Genomic DNA, 18,367 nt, shown 5'->3' with positions numbered 1-18,367 from the left:
CTCTCGGGCCTGGTTAACGCCGGGATATCATTATGACAGGAAGTGTAGAGTGCAGCCTTGTCACGCAGTCCCAAACCAAAATGGATCTCCATAGCAACATTGTCATCATCATTGTCATCCTCCTCCTCCTTCATCATCATCAATATAGACAAAAAAGTCTGTGGCCTTTCATGCCCTGCTCTCATGGTGACCTCAGTTTCGATGCCCCTCCACTTCTGTGCTTGGGGTGAGTCCTGTCAATGTCTTCAGTGTTGGCAGATTCATGGGGGGCTGTTGTTTGAGGGATGTGGTGGCGGTCTCCACTCTGGGAGGGACGCTCACTCAGTCTGGCTCTGCGACTAAGCCATTATTGTCATTAGTAGGGGGCTTAGTAGGTGGTGTCCTAAGTACGTTCAATCAGAACAGGTACCACTGAACACCACCGAAGTGACTCAGCAGCAGTGCAGGGTCTCCTCTGGTGTGTGGCCTCCTGGCAACCTAGCATCGATGGTTCCCTGCGGACTGCTGACACTGGAAATGTGACGGACGAACCCAGGTGTGGCCGTGTATGGGGGAATCTAAATGAGTGGCGTAGGAGTAATGCCACTGAAACGGTGTAGATGATGGGACAGCAAAAAAACAACAACAACAAAAAAAGTATGTATTAAAACAAAAGTGTACACTTCATCATTTTCCATTAACATATCCATCATTTTTATGATTATATCTAAAACATATATGTGCTTGTCTATCCTATTCATTATACATGTATCAGAATAAAAGTGAGAGTGTAAATGCATATGTGTGTATGTGTGCATATTGTGCAAGAACTGGACTCCACAGCCACCTGTGAGTCTAAAACATATGAGATGTGCAAGCTGTCATCATCATATGTGAATGTACCTTGTATGATTACCTTATCCATGAATTTTTGCGATTACTTTGAATTCATTTTCATTTTGCTCTGAGAGCTAGATGCAAAAAATGCATGTGTGCTTATTCCTCTTCCCTCATTAAACAAATCTGCTACCATTATCATCACCTCTCTCTCTTTCTCTCCCTCTCTCACATTCATGCACATAAATCTAGAACATGTATTTTTCACTGACCATTCCGTCAACTTTTTGTCAGCAAATTAAAAAAGACAAAAAACAAAAAAACAACAAAACTGAACATAGACATTTTACATTATATATAAAATTAAGCATCGTAACAGGCTTACAAAACCAAAAATTGCCAACATATCCTGGGTGCAAAAAAGAATACAGAAAGAGAGCCCAACTATAAAGAGCAGAACAGACAAAACTCTTAAAAAACAACCCCCCACCCCCATTCAATGCTTTCTTTAAAAAAAAGAAAGAAAAAAAAGTATATGTATATATGTATATATATATATTGAAACAACAAAACAAAACAAATCACCCCATTCAATGCTTTCAAAAAAAAAAGAAAAAAAAAGAAGAAGTGTATACAGAAAAAACAACAACTAATATATTGGTGAATGGACCAGCAAATCAGAAAATAAGCAAGAGATGACAGACAGAAATGGAAAAGCCTGAAACAGAGAGACAGAAAAGAGGAAATTTCTGTCATATAATTTCCAGAAGGTGGGGTTCCCTCTTCTGAAACACACACACACACACACACACACACACACACACACACACAGAGCCAAAAATGTGAACACAATGACCAGCTTTTTAATGTCACCAGCACATGAAATACATAGGCAAGAATTATTTTCGGAATAACAATATAAAATATTGATAATACAGATAATACATTTTGTGATAATACAAGTCATCTGAAAACAAACTCTGATAAAGTACAGTAAACCAAAGGCTATTTCTCATGATTATATTGACCATCATTAAGGGAGTCTGTCTCCCAACATCATCGTAAGAATGGAACTGTTTTTTGTTGTTGTTATTGTTGTTGTAGTTGTTGTCCCCCACACCCTCTCCCCCAGGCTTTGTCAAACGCACTGATCACTCAATATCAATATTTATGTGAATGTAAGAAAACACTGAAGAGGCTGTCAAAATAAATCTTGAGAATGTTTCTGAGATTTTATTTTCCAGATGCTTTTCATTTTTAAGCATTGTGTAGTTGTGATACCTTTAAAAAACTCACAACCGCACACTGTGCATCTGTGAGGTTTCAAAATAATTCATAACAGCTGGCATGCACTGAATCTGGCAGTGACACTGGAACTGTTAAGAGACAGAAATTCTGTACAATGAACAATTTTTATGTCACAATAAACATGTCATTTCACAAGGAACATGTCTCACATCACAATGCTGCAAAGCAATTCATAAACATCATCCTATGTTTGTCACTGCCGCAAAAAAGTAACAATTACTATTATTATTATTATCATTATTCTTAATTTTTTGTACTTTGTTTTGTTGTCAGAATGTTGACAAAGGCTAGATGGTGGATACTGTTGGCATCACAATGATAAAAACAAAAGTGAGCAAGCAAAAAAACAACAAAAAACAAACAACAAAAAACGAACAAAACAAAACAAAACAAAACAAACAAAAAACCCACCAAATCCACAACTTCCCACAATGCAGAGACATGACACCTCACAATGCCACAAGTTAAAATCATTATTAAATATAAAAAAACAACTGTGATTACCACAACAAGACACACACACACACACACATACATGCAAATAATGTAATCCATTATCAGTCACAATTCTGCAAAATGCTGTATGATCAAAAATGTGACTATCACAATACAGAAATTAAGAACAGATCATTTTCACCCTGGGACATGCTACACTAGTGCAAGCTAAACTGACTATAAAGATAAGACACACACCACTGTCATGGTTGCCACTGTACAATGAAACACAATGATCATTTCATTATCGCTGACACTGTCACAATGCTGCCACATGCCGTTTATGTCAATCCCTCAGACTGATGCACTGAGGTGGTTTTCATCCCCAGCATTGGTTACTTTAAACACCCTGAACAGAAAATGAACAGACTTACTGTCTGTGATAATAACATTTCTTGGCTTATTTCAATGTGATGAAAATTTGGTGCATGTACTTACAACCAACATTAGATGAGCATGAAGAATGACCATACACTGTGTTGCTGGCTTTTTGATAAGGTTAATAAACACACATGTCTGTGCACCATCTCCACATGGCATGAGTAATAGGTAGCAAGTGGTTCCTAAAGCAGAACAGGACTAGAGTGGTGGGGGTAGGTTTGTGAAACCTCTTGGGTGAAAGCCTCATTGTGTGTGGGATCAGATCTTCAAAAAAGAGACACGCACGGAATATGTTTTCTGTATTTTGTTGTTTGTTTATTTGCCAAATTTGTCTTTGCAATTTCTAATGACTACAATCAATTCATTGGGCAAAAAGAACTGATTTCCCTTCCCTGAAAGTGTTTATGTAAACTATGCATTTTGAAATAACAATACGGCAAAGAAACACAAGCTGTTCCAACCATGCACCCAACCCCTGTTCTTAAACTGTCTGTCAGTGTTCAACCTTTCTTATCATTTTTCCTTTTCAAACATTTTTTTCTTCTTCTGACTTAATGAAGTCTCCATACTGAAGAATGTTTCCTATTCTTGTTTCCATACATATACTTATCAATTGTCAATATACTGTACTAGGATTGTGCCATTTTCACAGTGCTGAACAAAATAATGTTGTACATGCCTCTGTTTATCTCACATAAGATGGTAAAAGCGATTAAAAAAATCCCTCTGTTCCCATAAAATTTATATATTGCTTCCAGTACAGAAAAGGGCAAACAACCTGTGAGTTGCACAGTAGAGCATGCAGGTATACAAAAAGAAAAAAGGGACTGGCATGTGCACTAACTGGTCTGCAAATAACTGTCCATTTGTCAATGTGTGTAAATTTAAGCTTTTACGCTTTACAAATATATATATATATATATATATATATGTGTGTGTGTGTGTGTGTGTGTGTGTGTGTTTGAAAGAAAAAAGAAAAAGAAAAAATCATACACTTAAGCAGGATCTAGGGGACCTACTATTACATGTTTTTGATGACTACATCTGTGTTGCCTCTAAGTGATGGAAACAATGGCTTACTAAGTCGCATTACTCCTCTTGGAGCAATAGGAACAACTAATATGAATATGTACAACTGCCGCAATGAGCTGATCACATGTTGCTCTGGCTTTTGAAAAGAACAGGACACAGCTTTTGAGAAGAACATCACTCCTAGTCCAAGTATGCACACCACTGACATAATCCTGTTCATAACTCTAACCATCTAGCTATCACAAATTCAGAAAATAAATTGTTTCTGCATTCAAGTGTTGTAAGGGTGGTGGTGCAAAGTCAAACCAAGCAAAGCAACAAATGATACCAGTGTGCAATGACAACAATGTAGCTGTTTGGCTGGAGCCATTTAAAGCAATACACTATATTATACACTTCAACTGTCTTAAACATGCAAGCAATACTGACTGTACAGTACATGAGGAAGCTGTACCTCCAGCATGTCATCATCTCCAGGCCAAATTTCAGTGCTCAAGTACTGCTTCTCAAGAACAAGAGATTATCACAAATACACAAAAACAATAGGTAAGTCCAAATAATCTGGATCCATATTTACAGAAAGGAAAAAAAAAATGACCTCAAAACCATTTGTCTTTCATGTAAAGACATGTCATATTTTGACTGAAATATTTTTTTTTTAACCAATGGCACAAAAAAGTGGTATATACAAAGAATATTTTTGAAGCTGACAAAACGCACACAAAATAACATGTGCACAATTGTGCTATGATCTCCCAAATGTATAACCACTAGATAGTATAATATATAATGACTAGGTATGATGCTGAAAATCAAGCAGAACTAAAAATGAATAAATGATTGATTTTATGGTCTTTTTATTTTTATTTTTTTACAAGACACAAAAAAGTAATTATAGATACCCTCATGTTGAGTGACTATCAATCTCAGAAAAATCATTCACAGATGTATAATAGCAAAGCTGGAAGAATTCAAAACAAATCTGAAAATTCAAAACCATGGATTTTCAGAATGGAGAGATATGATGGGAAGACTAGATGAATGACCAAAATTATTTAACTTGGGGGGAGAGAAAAAAAACAGGGATGGACCTGCAAGGTTGAAGCAGCCATACACAACGTTGCAATCTACTTTTAACTCAGCCAATACTGCTCAAAAAGGAAAATGTAAATTTCCTGGCCACTTGTCTAGGCAAAGAATACAAATGGGTTCTTCTGTGCTCCTGGATCTGTAGGCATCACCAAGATTGATCTCAGCTAACCCCCCACCCCCCAGCACACACACCCCTTTATATATATATATATATATATTTTTTTTTGCTTGTTTTGGCAGTCATTTTCAAAGTGATGGAAGAATCCTTTTACTGGTTGCTCTGCTGTTCAAACACACACACACACAAACAAGCTTTGGTAACTGTTTCACAGGTTCAAGTAATCAAGAAGGTTATTTTCAAGTGTCTTGTTCATTTATTTCCTATTTTGGCCTTTAAATTGTACACTTCAGTTTCTGATGTAGACAGCTTTGAATGGGAAGAATTGACCCCTGACCCCATCCCCTCCGCCCTCCCCACTGGTTTCCTTTGTCCTTGACACTAATAAACATATATAAATATACATATATATATACATACATTCCACATAAAAAACAAAATGGACAATCAGCCATTCATGGCTGCCTTCATGAGAGAACAAGTCACACAACACTGAATGTTATCAGAATTTGAATCAGTCACAAAGTTATCAGAATATGACTCACACCATATTTTTCTGAATGGCGGCATTGTGATTTAAATCTTTTTCAGAAAGAGATGCAGCACAGTCTGCTCATATGCCCATCTGTCATGGATGACTTCTAACATGGCAGTATTTACTGTTGTTGGCCACGACAGCAAATTAATTATGGTTCATTGACTGACAGAGCACACATGAACTCTCCTGACAGCAACAACATTCTGTGCCTCATGTCCAACAGGGTGGGACACTGAAAGAGGGCAGACATGTGGCATCTCTTTCTTCCTGTCTCCAGCAAAGCTATGTCAGTTGTGTAGGTCCCACTATGATCATCAGAACAGCAGAGGAGGCAACTGCTGTTCTGACTATCTGGGCTAGACCTTGATTATGGTGAAGAGTGTCTTGCCCAAGTTACATCCTCACTCTCTCAGCCAAGAGGGCTTCAGGACAGTCCGCGCTGTGGATGGTCTCCGGAGGCCAACTAGTCCCCGAGGCTGCAGCACTAAGAGCCAGTGAAATCTTGCCTCCTACTTTGAGAGTCATCGTCCTTCACAAAAGACTAAGCTGTAAATAAATTTTCAATGCAGTGGAGAAACCACTGGTCATACAGCTCCTCCTTTGCTGTTGGCCCAACTGTACACTAATGTCAATTTCTGATGTAAGCCAGGAAAGTCTGGCCATCTTAAGTGTCAACATACAATTTACTGACACCACTGTGATCCTGCATGTGTTTGTGCTTATACCTGCATGTGTGCCAGCATATGACTTATTCTTCTTCTAAGGTGTTTTTACTATTGTTGAAGTGAGTTGATGTTCCTTGGCAGCTGAATAATTATAGTTTTACACAGTGACAGATGTATGACCCATTTCAAAAGAGTATTTTAACATCAGAAAGTATGCATGGAAATGAACAATGGCATGACAGAAAGTTGATGTAAATCTGCATTAAAACAGTATTGTTTTCTTGTGAATGTTTGCTCAACATGCACTGTGAGAACAGTCCCTGCATTTGGCTTTGGAATGAACTGGCCTTCATTTTCCAATATGCCTGTCCCATTTAATTCCATGCTTATCACTTATCATACAGACTGAAATGGGTCATGTCTAACATGTTACCAACTGAACCAAACTGCCACTATGACTCTGCCACTGCACTGTCTAATCCTCACCCACTGTCATTAAATGGTGCTTTGACAAATTCCCCTCACTTAAGAAGGTTCCATTTTTCCCTCAAGCAAATGCATTCAAGGGTTTTCCACATGTGAGGCACTGGAGACAGTTGAGAAGACTGTGGACTGATGGAATGACTCATACTGCTAGACACAGCCTCACCTTGCAGGCATGATGCAGGTGGTCCTTATGCAGGAGTGGCATAAGCTGCCTAGTTTTGTGCGTCTCATCTGCTGAATGTGCAGAAGCTATATCTACAATTCTGATCGGTAAACAAATCAGATACTGAGCTTGACATTTTTCATTTTCAGTGGGAAAAAAAAGCTGCAACAGTTCATCAAGCTTGACACTTCTTCTTCATCTATGTTTGTACATCATAAATGAATTAAGAAATAAATGGTTTTGTTTTGTGAAATAACTCTTTTTTTTATCATTTGATGAATAAAAAAAAGGGTTTCTTGGCAAGTCAAATGATTCATAATACACAATGTCAATGCACGTAATTACTGCCAGCATGTTCAATGCTGATCAAGTTTGAGGACTTGCATTAATTTCAGACAATGCAGACAAGCAATTCACTGCCTTTGCAGCTTACTAAACAAATGTTGAGCATGCAGAACAATGTGTCATATATATTCATTGTTGATCATGTTATGTACAATGTACAATCACCTTGTTTCCAACAAACAGTGCAGTATTTATAACATATATACACACCTTCAGTGGTAAACAACACTTAGCAGGCAGCCATACTTTTACCCTAGTCAGTTTCACACAAAAAAGCAAAAAACAAATCAACTGAAGAACGAACTTCACACTGTTCAACACGTTATTATTTCATATAATATAATATTGAAGGGATGACAGCCTATGTTTTGAATACACAGTCTAGAAAGACATGACCAGATTAAAAATCATCTTTATGGTGTGAAAGTAAAAGAGGATCAGTGGTATGAAAATATACACTGATTGGTAACAAAAGCTCTCTTAGGTAAAAACAATAAAAATGATCAGAACTTGGCTATCAACTTGGATGATTCTTATATATCCATAATCATCAAAATTACCTAGCCCTATATGCAATAAAAACTTAATTTCACTAATGCTAATGCAGATCAAGACAAATATTGTTCTGTTTAACAGTGAAAACTGATGCTAACATTATGAAGTCTTCCCTTGTTTCCATGTCTCACCATACCTCTGACATTTTGTGCATGTGACGGAATTTCCTTAAAAAAATATTAACACAATCTTCATGAAAATACAAAGACTGAATGGAACTCTTAAAAATATGCATACTATTTTATGCAAATTTCAGGAAAAAAAAAAAGAAAGAAAAAAGGGCATCCCTGTTCATGACCAGCAGATACCTATTTTTATGAAAACAATGGAGGGAAATACTTCCATAACCAATACATGAGGTATAAAAGAAAAAGCCTCCCTCTTCAGGAATACTCATCTGAACAGCAAAGAAATAAAACAAGTAATGTTGGCACAAGATACACATGTAGTATCAGTATCAGTAGCTCAAGGAGGCATCACTCCATTCGGACAAATCCATATACGCTACACCACTTCTGCTAAGCAGATGCCTGACCAGCAGTATAACCCAACATACTTAGTCAGGCCTTGAGAAAAAAAAGAAAGAAAAAAAGTAAGTGAATATTTAAATATGAAAAAAAGGGGGGAAAAAGCCTGTAGTTGATTCATAAATGAAATGTAACACCACCACAAACAACAATAATATATATATATGTATGTGTGTGTGTGTGTGTGTGTGTGTTTGTTATAAGTTAATTGTGTATGAGAGTGTGAGGGGTACAAATGATTATTTTTTCGAAAACAACATTACCAGTGATGAAGAAAACAACTAGTGGTGAACAAAAACAGTGGACAAATATTTTGATCAAATCAGTCCAGAAGACCTTTTAACTGACAACAGTTCCTTTCTGGCTGGTATCATAGTAGTATTTTTACATCAGAGAAATGTAAAATATTTTTCTTGCTAAAATTTGATTACTTATGCTGCTTTTAACAAATGGTGTTTAACATGATGCACAAAAGAATAAACCAGCCAGGCAGGTTCTTTATCAACCAGCTGATTTCAAGGGCTACTGCCAACAATCAAATCTTATGACGACGATAATACATCCATTTACTTAAATATATGTCATGAACTATTTTTCAACCATCACTAACAAACCAAAAATTATCTTATAAAAACAAACGCTATCTGGAAGTAAAAGCTAGCCAGTGAAAAATTCACTGATGAATCAGATCAACTTGAAAAGAAAAGGAAATATTTAATGAAAATGAAACCAAACACAGATGACTGGTATGTTAACATGTTTAAAGGTACATTACATTTTAACTTAAGTTACTGTTAAAACAGGATTACATGACATTATTCTAAACAGATAAATAGAATGAGTCCTCTAAAATTTCAAAATTGAAAGAACAGAAGCATTCTTTTGATTTTTTTTTTTTGAGATGAAGGAAGTAGAATTAAGGAAACCTTTATGTAATGGTAACTTATCATCAAACGTTATCTGGTATAATGCAGTATTCATTCACTGTGCTAAATACAGAACATTTGACTGGACCTTTTTGATCATTCTCACTGAAAATCAAAACCATTCATATGACTGTTAAACATCATAATAGAAAGAATCTGTCATCAAAATATGAGAAAAGGTATATGCAACTGGGTTATACAGTTGACACAAACATAAACAGATATATGTAGGACGCACATCTCATGGAAAAATCAACAGGCACTTTCTTGAAAAACATGCCGTGCCAAAAATTGATACCAAAACATCAACCAGTAGCACAATCATTGAAGAAGACTCAGCACACCTATGTGCAAGTGACATGCTTGTAGGTGAAATGTTGAAAGCACATATTACACGCACAAATGAGTTTCACACACTTTCCAGCTTGTTATGAAACATGATACTATGCTGATTGTATTGTGTTTTCAGTTACAAGTACATTCAGTTGAATCTTTCAATGCAGACGTATGTCACATTTCCAAGGTAATCTTAATAGCACCCTTCATGGGCAGCTTTGAAAAGAAATAAAGACAATATGCTCCAGTCCACATTTTGAAAATCTGAAAAACCTTCCTTTCAGTTTTATCACCTTCATATAAAAATTCACAAACCCAAAATCAGTCGACAGTACCAATCAAGCATGTGCACCCAAATACAAGTTCCATTCAAGATTTGAACAATCAAAACAGTGCTCCAAACATGATCCATTGTTGTGCAAATCAAACATTTTTTTTTCTGTACAGCATGGAAATGTGTTCTGACTGAGGCATGTTATACATAAATATTTAACTTAAATATTCTCATGTCATCAGCAAATTACTTCACGACATAGTCTTGTTCTCCAAAGTGTTGTATGGGAGACCAGAGGAATTCAAATCCAATATATCCTGTCAAAGATGTGTTTATGTGTGGGAATACATCTTTGTACTGAGATGCTGGGTATGGACTTCGCCTGATTATTTGACATCCTATATGATGCAAGTTATAAGCCTTCCTACTGTGTGTAAACACTCACAGTACGCTACATCTAAAGAGGTATTATTCATAATTATTCATGTAACTTTGTGACATGAACAATTTTTGCCACTGTAATATGTATTCTTTCTCTGTTATGTACTGTTGTATTGTATTGTATTACTCTTTTTGTCACAACAGATTTCTCTGAGTGAAATTCAGGCTGCTCTTCCCAGGGAAAGCGTGTCGCTACACTGAGAGCACCACCTATGTTTTTTTGTATTTTTCTGCCTGCAATTTCATGTTTTCCTATTGAAGTGGATTTTCCTACAGAATTTTACCAGGGACAACCTTTTTGTTGCCATGGGTTCTCATGCTGCACATGGGACCTCAGTTTATTGTCGCATCTGATTGACTTCCCAAGAAGTAAATGACCAATGTGAAATTTCTCCCCTCTTTTTCATGTACCATCTGAAAAATAACAAAACAACAGGGAAATTACCAGTACTGAAAAGTTCATCAAAGACGAGGGCAGTAAAATGCAGTCTGCACTTGCATCAAACTGATTCGCAACTAGTTCAGCTGCTAATTAGAGGCAAAACTCAATCGAAAGCATGAGACTACCAACTCAGCTAAAAGAACAGAGTATCTGCATAAGAACTCATGCACTTGAAACAGCTTGTAAAACTGACACTCTGCATAAGAACTCATGCACTTGAAAAAGCTAGTAAAACTGACACTCTTCTGAGTTTTCAGTCTCTATTCAAAACAAGAAGGTACTTAAGTCTATGAAAAATGTGAAATCGAGTAAGCCTGCCACCAAGATGTAAATTTAGCATGGCTGAACATCAGTTTATACATGCTTGAAGTGGGGATATAGCAACAAGTTAACTAGTTTGCAATTCAGCACCTGTGACCACAGAGGGACAAAGTACTGCCATTCTGTGTGAGAACTCTTCATCACAAGACATGGTGGTTGTTTCATGCTTTGTCTTTGCACTGTGGGAGTGAACAGTCACCTGTACCAGGACATGCTGCCAACAAAAGGAAAGTGTTCTTTATTCAGTCATCTTGATACCTTTTCTTCCCTCAGACTCTTTTACTCCATCCACACGCACTCCAATTCCTCCCAAGTCAAAGGTGCGAATCCCAATGAGTCAATAGTGCACCAGATTCCCCATCAGTCAATGGCACACCTAAATCCCCATAAAACAGACAATTTGCAGCCATCTTCAGGTGGCAGGGCTTCACTTTGAGACAGCTTTAGTCATAACTCTTCTGACCCTGGCTCACAACTTCACCTGATGGGGTCTCACGTCCCTTTATCCAATCAACTCTTCAAGCCACTGAACCTTTGCAGGATAATGCAGCCACTCCTCACACAGCTTGTCATCACAGACTTACTTCAGCAGCAGGGGGTCACCAGAATGGACTAGCCTGCCTAGCTGATCTACTGGAAAAAACAGAACAAGTCTGGGACCTTCTTGAGCAAAGAGTTGCTGAGTAAACTGATCTGATTTTGGAACAAAAGTGACAGAACATCCTTTGGCAAGACTCTCAGAAACAGGTTCCACTTCACAAGTTAACACCGGATCAAATGTCTTCCCACTTTCGTTATTCATGTGTTCTGCAAGTCACTTTTGAAAACATGGTGCAGTTTGGTTAATAGTGTACCTTCTGTTGTTGCTAGAAATTCAAATTCACAAAATGTTAGCATTACTTTTTGTGTTCTCCCTGCTTTGTCGCTAAAATTTACTTTGTATTTTTGACTGAATTGTGTATGTGGCCCATAACTACTTGCGACTAGTTAATACCCAAGTTTCATAAGCTTCAAGGGTACATTCATTACACAACCAAACAGATTCTATTCTTGTCTGTCACACCAAATTTTACAAATTCAAATGAGTGCTGCTCAAGTTTCATATGTACCCAAAAACGTTCTATGGACCTACACACCCCAACAAGTTCCATTCATGTTTTATGCAACCAAAGCAAAAGTGTCCCATTTGAGTTTTGTAGAGTTCAAACATGTTTCTATTCAAGTTTCCCACATCCCAGACCATATTTTACTGTTTTCCACATCCAAGAAAAGATTTATCAATGTTTCAAATAAACAGAGTATGTTTTACTGTTTTCTGCTCTGAAACGACAACTGATATGTAGCAGTAGGTTTTCTGTACACACACATATACAAATTACACTTATCACTGACACACCTGGAATAATGACTTAAACTTTGCCAACTCATACTTTCTCATTTCAGTTTGCAACCCAACCCTTCTCCCCACACTCCAACCCCCAAACCCACCCTAACTTGATGTTTCAACAATAATTTTTTTTTATCCATCCTCCCCTGTTTTTTTCAAAACAAAGAACACTCTGCTAATCTTTAAATCACACTGATACTTTTAAAATGCATTTCACACTTCTGAACTAACTCATTAAAAATTCACAATAAGCAACAATGTTTTATTCATTTTCACAAATTGGAAATCATTTCCCATTCTAGTTCTATATAACACACACATTACATTAACCATTTAAATTGATAACCCTGTACAATATCCAATGCATGTTGAATACAAATCTTTAAAATTCCAATCCGGTTTAGAAATATGACAATAAATCTTGCAGAGACAGCAAGTTAGTAATATCATTCCAAAAAGATACAAAGAAATAAATCTTCCAAGACTAAGAAAAAAAAAAAGGCAAGAGAGAAACTTTTCAACCACAAACAGATTTTTGGTTTATTTCTTTGGCAAACAAAATTCAAATGTACAAGAGAGTGACTTATATATTTATCATATTCCTTCACTCGCACACTAATTATCAATTCACACTGCAACTATACAAACATGACCCGTATACACAATGTTTTATCTGCTATCAGATGTGAGGGGAAGAAAAAAGAAAATAAATGCAACAATTCTCATGCAATTTTCACTTCCCTGTGACATTTTTTTTTTCTTTCCTCACATTAATAGAATAATCTGTGTACTGTCTCCACAATAGAATTAACGCCAGACAGGGAAAGGTGAATGACATTGACACTTGAGCAATGTACACAGTGCAGTTAGTAGTAATTATAAAAAAAACCCTCAAACTATACATAGCCAAAACATAGAGGCTTATTCAAAGGCCAAGACAGGACAAACACAATTCATCAGGCACCAGTCAAAGTTTAGGTGGTCAAATCTGTCTGATCTCTTGCCTACTTTATTTTTTCCTTTTGCTCCAATATCTATGCTCTTGACTTTCTCCTTATCAGTTTCATTTTCGCAAGGAACTGATGGGACGGAGAGTAATTCTATTTGAGATAATATATATCTTTATATCTATATATATATGAGAAAAATATACCAGCTTTCATTCCTTTCACTATGCAGTTCATCAACAAGCAAAAAGAGTGTTGTTTTTTTAAAATCACAGCTGAGGACTGGTAAATCTTCTACACACATTTTCATAACAATTTATTTGTAAAATTTTGAATTTCTGAGTCAAGTGTAAATGCATATAGGTGTGTGTGTGTGTGTGTGTGTGTGTGTGTGTGTGTGTGTGTGTGTGTGGTGTGAGTACAAGTGCAAATAAATGGATCTGAGCATTTATACCTTGACAAATGGACATTCCCTGTGGACAAATTTTAATAGAAAAATTAAGATTGTCCCCACTTTGTGTGTCATAGTCTTGCCTCACCTCTCTCTTTTATTGGGACCTTAGATTGACCCACTCTTCTGTATTCTTACTTCTCTCTCTCCCTCTTCACTTCTCTCTCTTTTGTGCTCACAACAAATAGATCTCCTTTTTACATTCTTTAATTTCAGTATTGACCAATAAACTATAAGTATAACTGTCATAAAAAGTTTAGTCTTTTTTGTCCAACCAAACAACATTGTTCATTCAAGAAAATAAAACATCTCCTCCCTTATATACACGTAGACTGCCACACGTCAATCTTTACATTGTTAATTATGTTGAAACATTTTCACAGAAGCCTTCCAGTAATATAATTATGAACCATCAAATAAACAAAAAAATATCTAAAGCACTCTTTTGCTTTTTTGTTTAAAAAAGAAAGAAAGAAAGAAAGAAAGAAAAGAGAACTGTGTCAAAACCTAACTAGACTTTGATTTGCCAACACAAACACACACATACACACAAACACAGTTTATTGAATGGCTTCATGGGTATTCAGCTAAAAATGAAAACAATTTCACTGAGCATATTTCAGTCTTTAGCAATTCATAATAACACCTCAAAAAAACCCCCCCAGAAAAATGAGGAAAAAAATACCCAACCCACATATCCACCCACTTTTTTTCTCTCGTCTTGTCTGCTTCTGCTATTTTGAAAAGAAATATTCAATAATGAGTACAGAGAATGTACATTCTCAAATACAAGAACATTTACAGAATTTAAAACATTTTTTATTCAATATCAGTTTAAATAATGTTTGGCTGCTGAAAGATTGCATGCACTCACACATAAACATTTTCACTTTCAGATATTCAAAATGCTTAGCACATAGTGATATATACTGCACCTAAACAGTTTAAAATACCATAAAGCAGAAGTAATTTTCACAATATGCTGTTGGATAATGTTATGGACTTTTAGCAAACTACAATCAAAAGCAACACTGTCTTTTCTGTTTAAGATTATCTGACAAAGCCATACTTTACTTTATGTAATTAAGTCTGTTATGAACCAAACCCTCAAAAATAGTCATTTAGGAAAGAGCTGTTTTGCTCTTTTCTTCAAATCAGTGTGTTCATAATACATGTGTGAGTGTGAAGCCAACTTCATCATTTCTATCCTAATTTTTCTTCTTCTAATCATTATTCATCATTTCCACCAACTCTTCCAAAGCTAAGTTTGCACACTTTTTGAAAACAACAATTTTTCAATCACTTTATGAGAAGTTTTAATATCAAAGGGCAAATGAGATAATATAAAAGAGTAATATAAACAATAAAAAAAAAAATGAGACAGTCAAATGACCAAACGGTTCCAGCCGATACATTAACAGCCACAAGTGACAGAAAGATATAACTGGCTTTCCACAAGACAACATGCAGTTCAAGAGTTATAATAACCTCTTCACAAAGGCGAATATTTTGACTTCAGTTATTTCAAATACACTTCATCCGTTTGTCTTCTCTTTACTTTTGTGAATCTGAAAAGTAAATCATCATTGTAAATATTAGTTTAACAGCAAAGTGACTAACTCATTTCCTTTTAGTCTCTTCTTTAAAAAAAATACTTTCACTCCTTTCTGTGAGCTAACTAAAAAAAGATTGAGATAGTGACTGCTGGTGAGAAATTATGGAAAAGATTCTGCAATACATTACTTTTTTTCCTTTGGCAATTTTCTTTTAAATCATAGGATCTTGATATCTCTTATTGTCATTGCTGAGAAAATGTCGGTCTTAAGACTTACTTTGCCTCTCTCTCTCTCTCTCTCTCTCTCACACACACACACACACACACAAGTGCACCCATACATGCACGCGCGCACACACACACACACACACACACACACATGCAGACAACCAAGCCTGATTCTGATTGTACAGAATCGTCTTGTTTAGACATGCGAGTAAAACAAATCAAAGGATTTTTTCAGTCCAGTGAATGATTATCCATCTTTTGAAACCACAATGCAGTTGGGTCAGATAAACTTCCATGACTGATGAGAGTAATTTTGACAGTTACTCACAAGTACGTTCAAACAGCAATAGGTAATTAAACAAAACATTTGTCAGGTCAATGCCATTTATACAAAAATGGGTCACTCTTACCAGAGTTCCATAACCAGTAATCACTTGTCAACATCTGTTGACTTGAACTTGGTTAACATCTATTCTCTATCTTTTGGCAGAGACTCATGTTAGGTAACATACAGATTCACAGATTAAATTAATGAATATCAGACATAATGCTGCAAACATACACACACATTGGTATTCTGTGAATAATTCTGTTCACAGTATAAAGAACCAAGGAATAGTCATTTTAAGGTGTCAACACCAGCCGTTCTGACTGTAAGACATATATTAAGCCCCAACTGTCTTTTTCCCTCTTGTAACTCAACAGAAACTGCTCCAAGAAACTGTGGCAAGGCAAGACCACCTCTGAAAATCAGAAAAGAAGAAGATATTTTCTGACTCTATCATAAAATAGATTATTAAATGGAGAAATGTACAATGAAAATATTTCCCTGCATTTTTTTTTTTTTTTTTTTTTTTGGTACTTATCCTTTCCAGTACTTAATTTCAAGGTGGAGTAAATAGATGCTGAGACTAAGTATAACAGAAGTTGCAAGAGAGTTTGGTTTATATAATACATCAATTTAACTGTCATAGAATATCAGACTTACATCCTCATCACATGAAATACACCGTTTCTATTTTTTAGAACACATGTATCATTTTTGTCTCCTTTCAACTTACAACTTGTCATTAAAATGCCACACTGGGATTGGTTCAAAATCACCAATCAATAACTTTTGAGCTAAATCAAATGGGTTATCAACAACAAGAATACATCAGGCACAAGATGTAAAACATTCTTTCTTATCTTCTGTTCACTCAACAAATTAAGTGATCCACATTCCTTTTATGATATAATACAACATGCAGATAACTTATCCTCATCCTCACATGTTTTCTTAACAATTTGTAATGTATTAGAATACAGAATCAGACACAGCCCTGTTACAGACTGCAGGTTGTTCAAAAAAAGCACCAATGTATGAACAAGAAATGTACAGAGTAACAATAGAGTACCAATCAATTTTTTTCTTTCACGGTGGCCTGTCCACAACACAGCGCATGGCAGTAGACAAAGGGCTTGAAAAAGAGGGGTTGAAGCACTTTGCAATCCCGACTGAGCACAGAGAAGAAAAGACACATCAGCATTTTTCACCTTCTTTACAATCATATTGTTTCTGGCTTGAACTTGAGGTAGTTGATCAGCCGCGCCGGCAGAGGAAGCTTTGGAATGAACTCTGGCGCAAATGTCTGAAGGATGCGGATGCGGCACCGATTCTGGAGATCGCCTGTGGTGGGCAGTTTGTAGACTTGAATGTGGTCAATGCTGGTCTCCAGGTCGTTGAGCACAATGGCCATTCGGCTGCCACATACCGACAGCAGAGGCATGTAGTTGATGGGACAGGAGTGAAGGGCACAGGTGTAGCGGTGGTACTGAATGCAGTGCAGTGTTTGCGTGTTGTCCCCGTTCAGGACGTAGATGCTGATGTCGATGGGTTGGAACCGCCGTGCCTTCTTTTCTTTGCAGTGGCATCCACTTGTTGCCATGACAGCGAAGATCATATGACCATCTCTGGAATACTGCAACTCCTGCCAAAAGATTTCTGTAGGTTAATCCTAGTCGTTCTGCTCTCTGTGCAGAAAATTAAACCAACAGCAAACTAAACCATACAAAATAAAACACTGGCCTACAAAGATGAGACAGAAACAAATAAGGATGAGAAAATGCCAGTGCATGGGCAGGTACATGAGTGAATATGTACAAAAGTGTGAGTGTGACAGACTGCGCTTGGGTGCAATTAAGGCAGTGGAAGTGGGTGAGGTGGTTTCTGAAACTGCAGTTGGAACAGGAACATCTTCAAGGTTTTCTTGGACACAACTGAAGATCTGATGCAGTGAATGTTACAGTACAATGAGTTCCACAGTCTAGGTGCAGAAAAGGAGAAAGCATGTTGTGCAAAGAAACAACTTACAACACCGGGCATCAACTCCAAAACTACACATCACACTGACAGCATCTGAGTAACATGTAAGCCACTATCACCAAGGCTGTCGATAACAACCTCCTTTGATACAGATGTTCTGATATACATAAATTGTAATGCTTGTTGTTTCAAAAATATAGCTCACAATCAATTTTAGTAGAAATTCTGAACAT

General features: G+C 36.5%; 1 protein-coding gene across 4 annotated transcripts in view; it reads right to left on the bottom strand.

Annotated features, from left to right (window-relative positions):
* Positions 1–1,659: 1,659 nt before the first annotated feature.
* Positions 1,660–18,367, bottom strand: part of LOC143283308 (uncharacterized) — a 53,871-nt gene continuing 37,163 nt past the window's right edge. For all 4 annotated transcript variants that reach the window (XM_076589505.1, XM_076589522.1, XM_076589497.1 and 1 more), the window contains exon 4: positions 1,660–17,799. In XM_076589505.1, the coding sequence (XP_076445620.1) occupies positions 17,377–17,799 (423 nt within the window). In that variant the 3' untranslated portion in view covers positions 1,660–17,376. The remainder of the gene's footprint in view (positions 17,800–18,367) is intronic.

The sequence above is a fragment of the Babylonia areolata genome, chromosome 1 (assembly GCF_041734735.1).
Source record: "Babylonia areolata isolate BAREFJ2019XMU chromosome 1, ASM4173473v1, whole genome shotgun sequence".
Taxonomy (NCBI): domain Eukaryota; kingdom Metazoa; phylum Mollusca; class Gastropoda; order Neogastropoda; family Buccinidae; genus Babylonia; species Babylonia areolata.
This window is presented reverse-complemented; position numbering and strand designations above follow the sequence as displayed.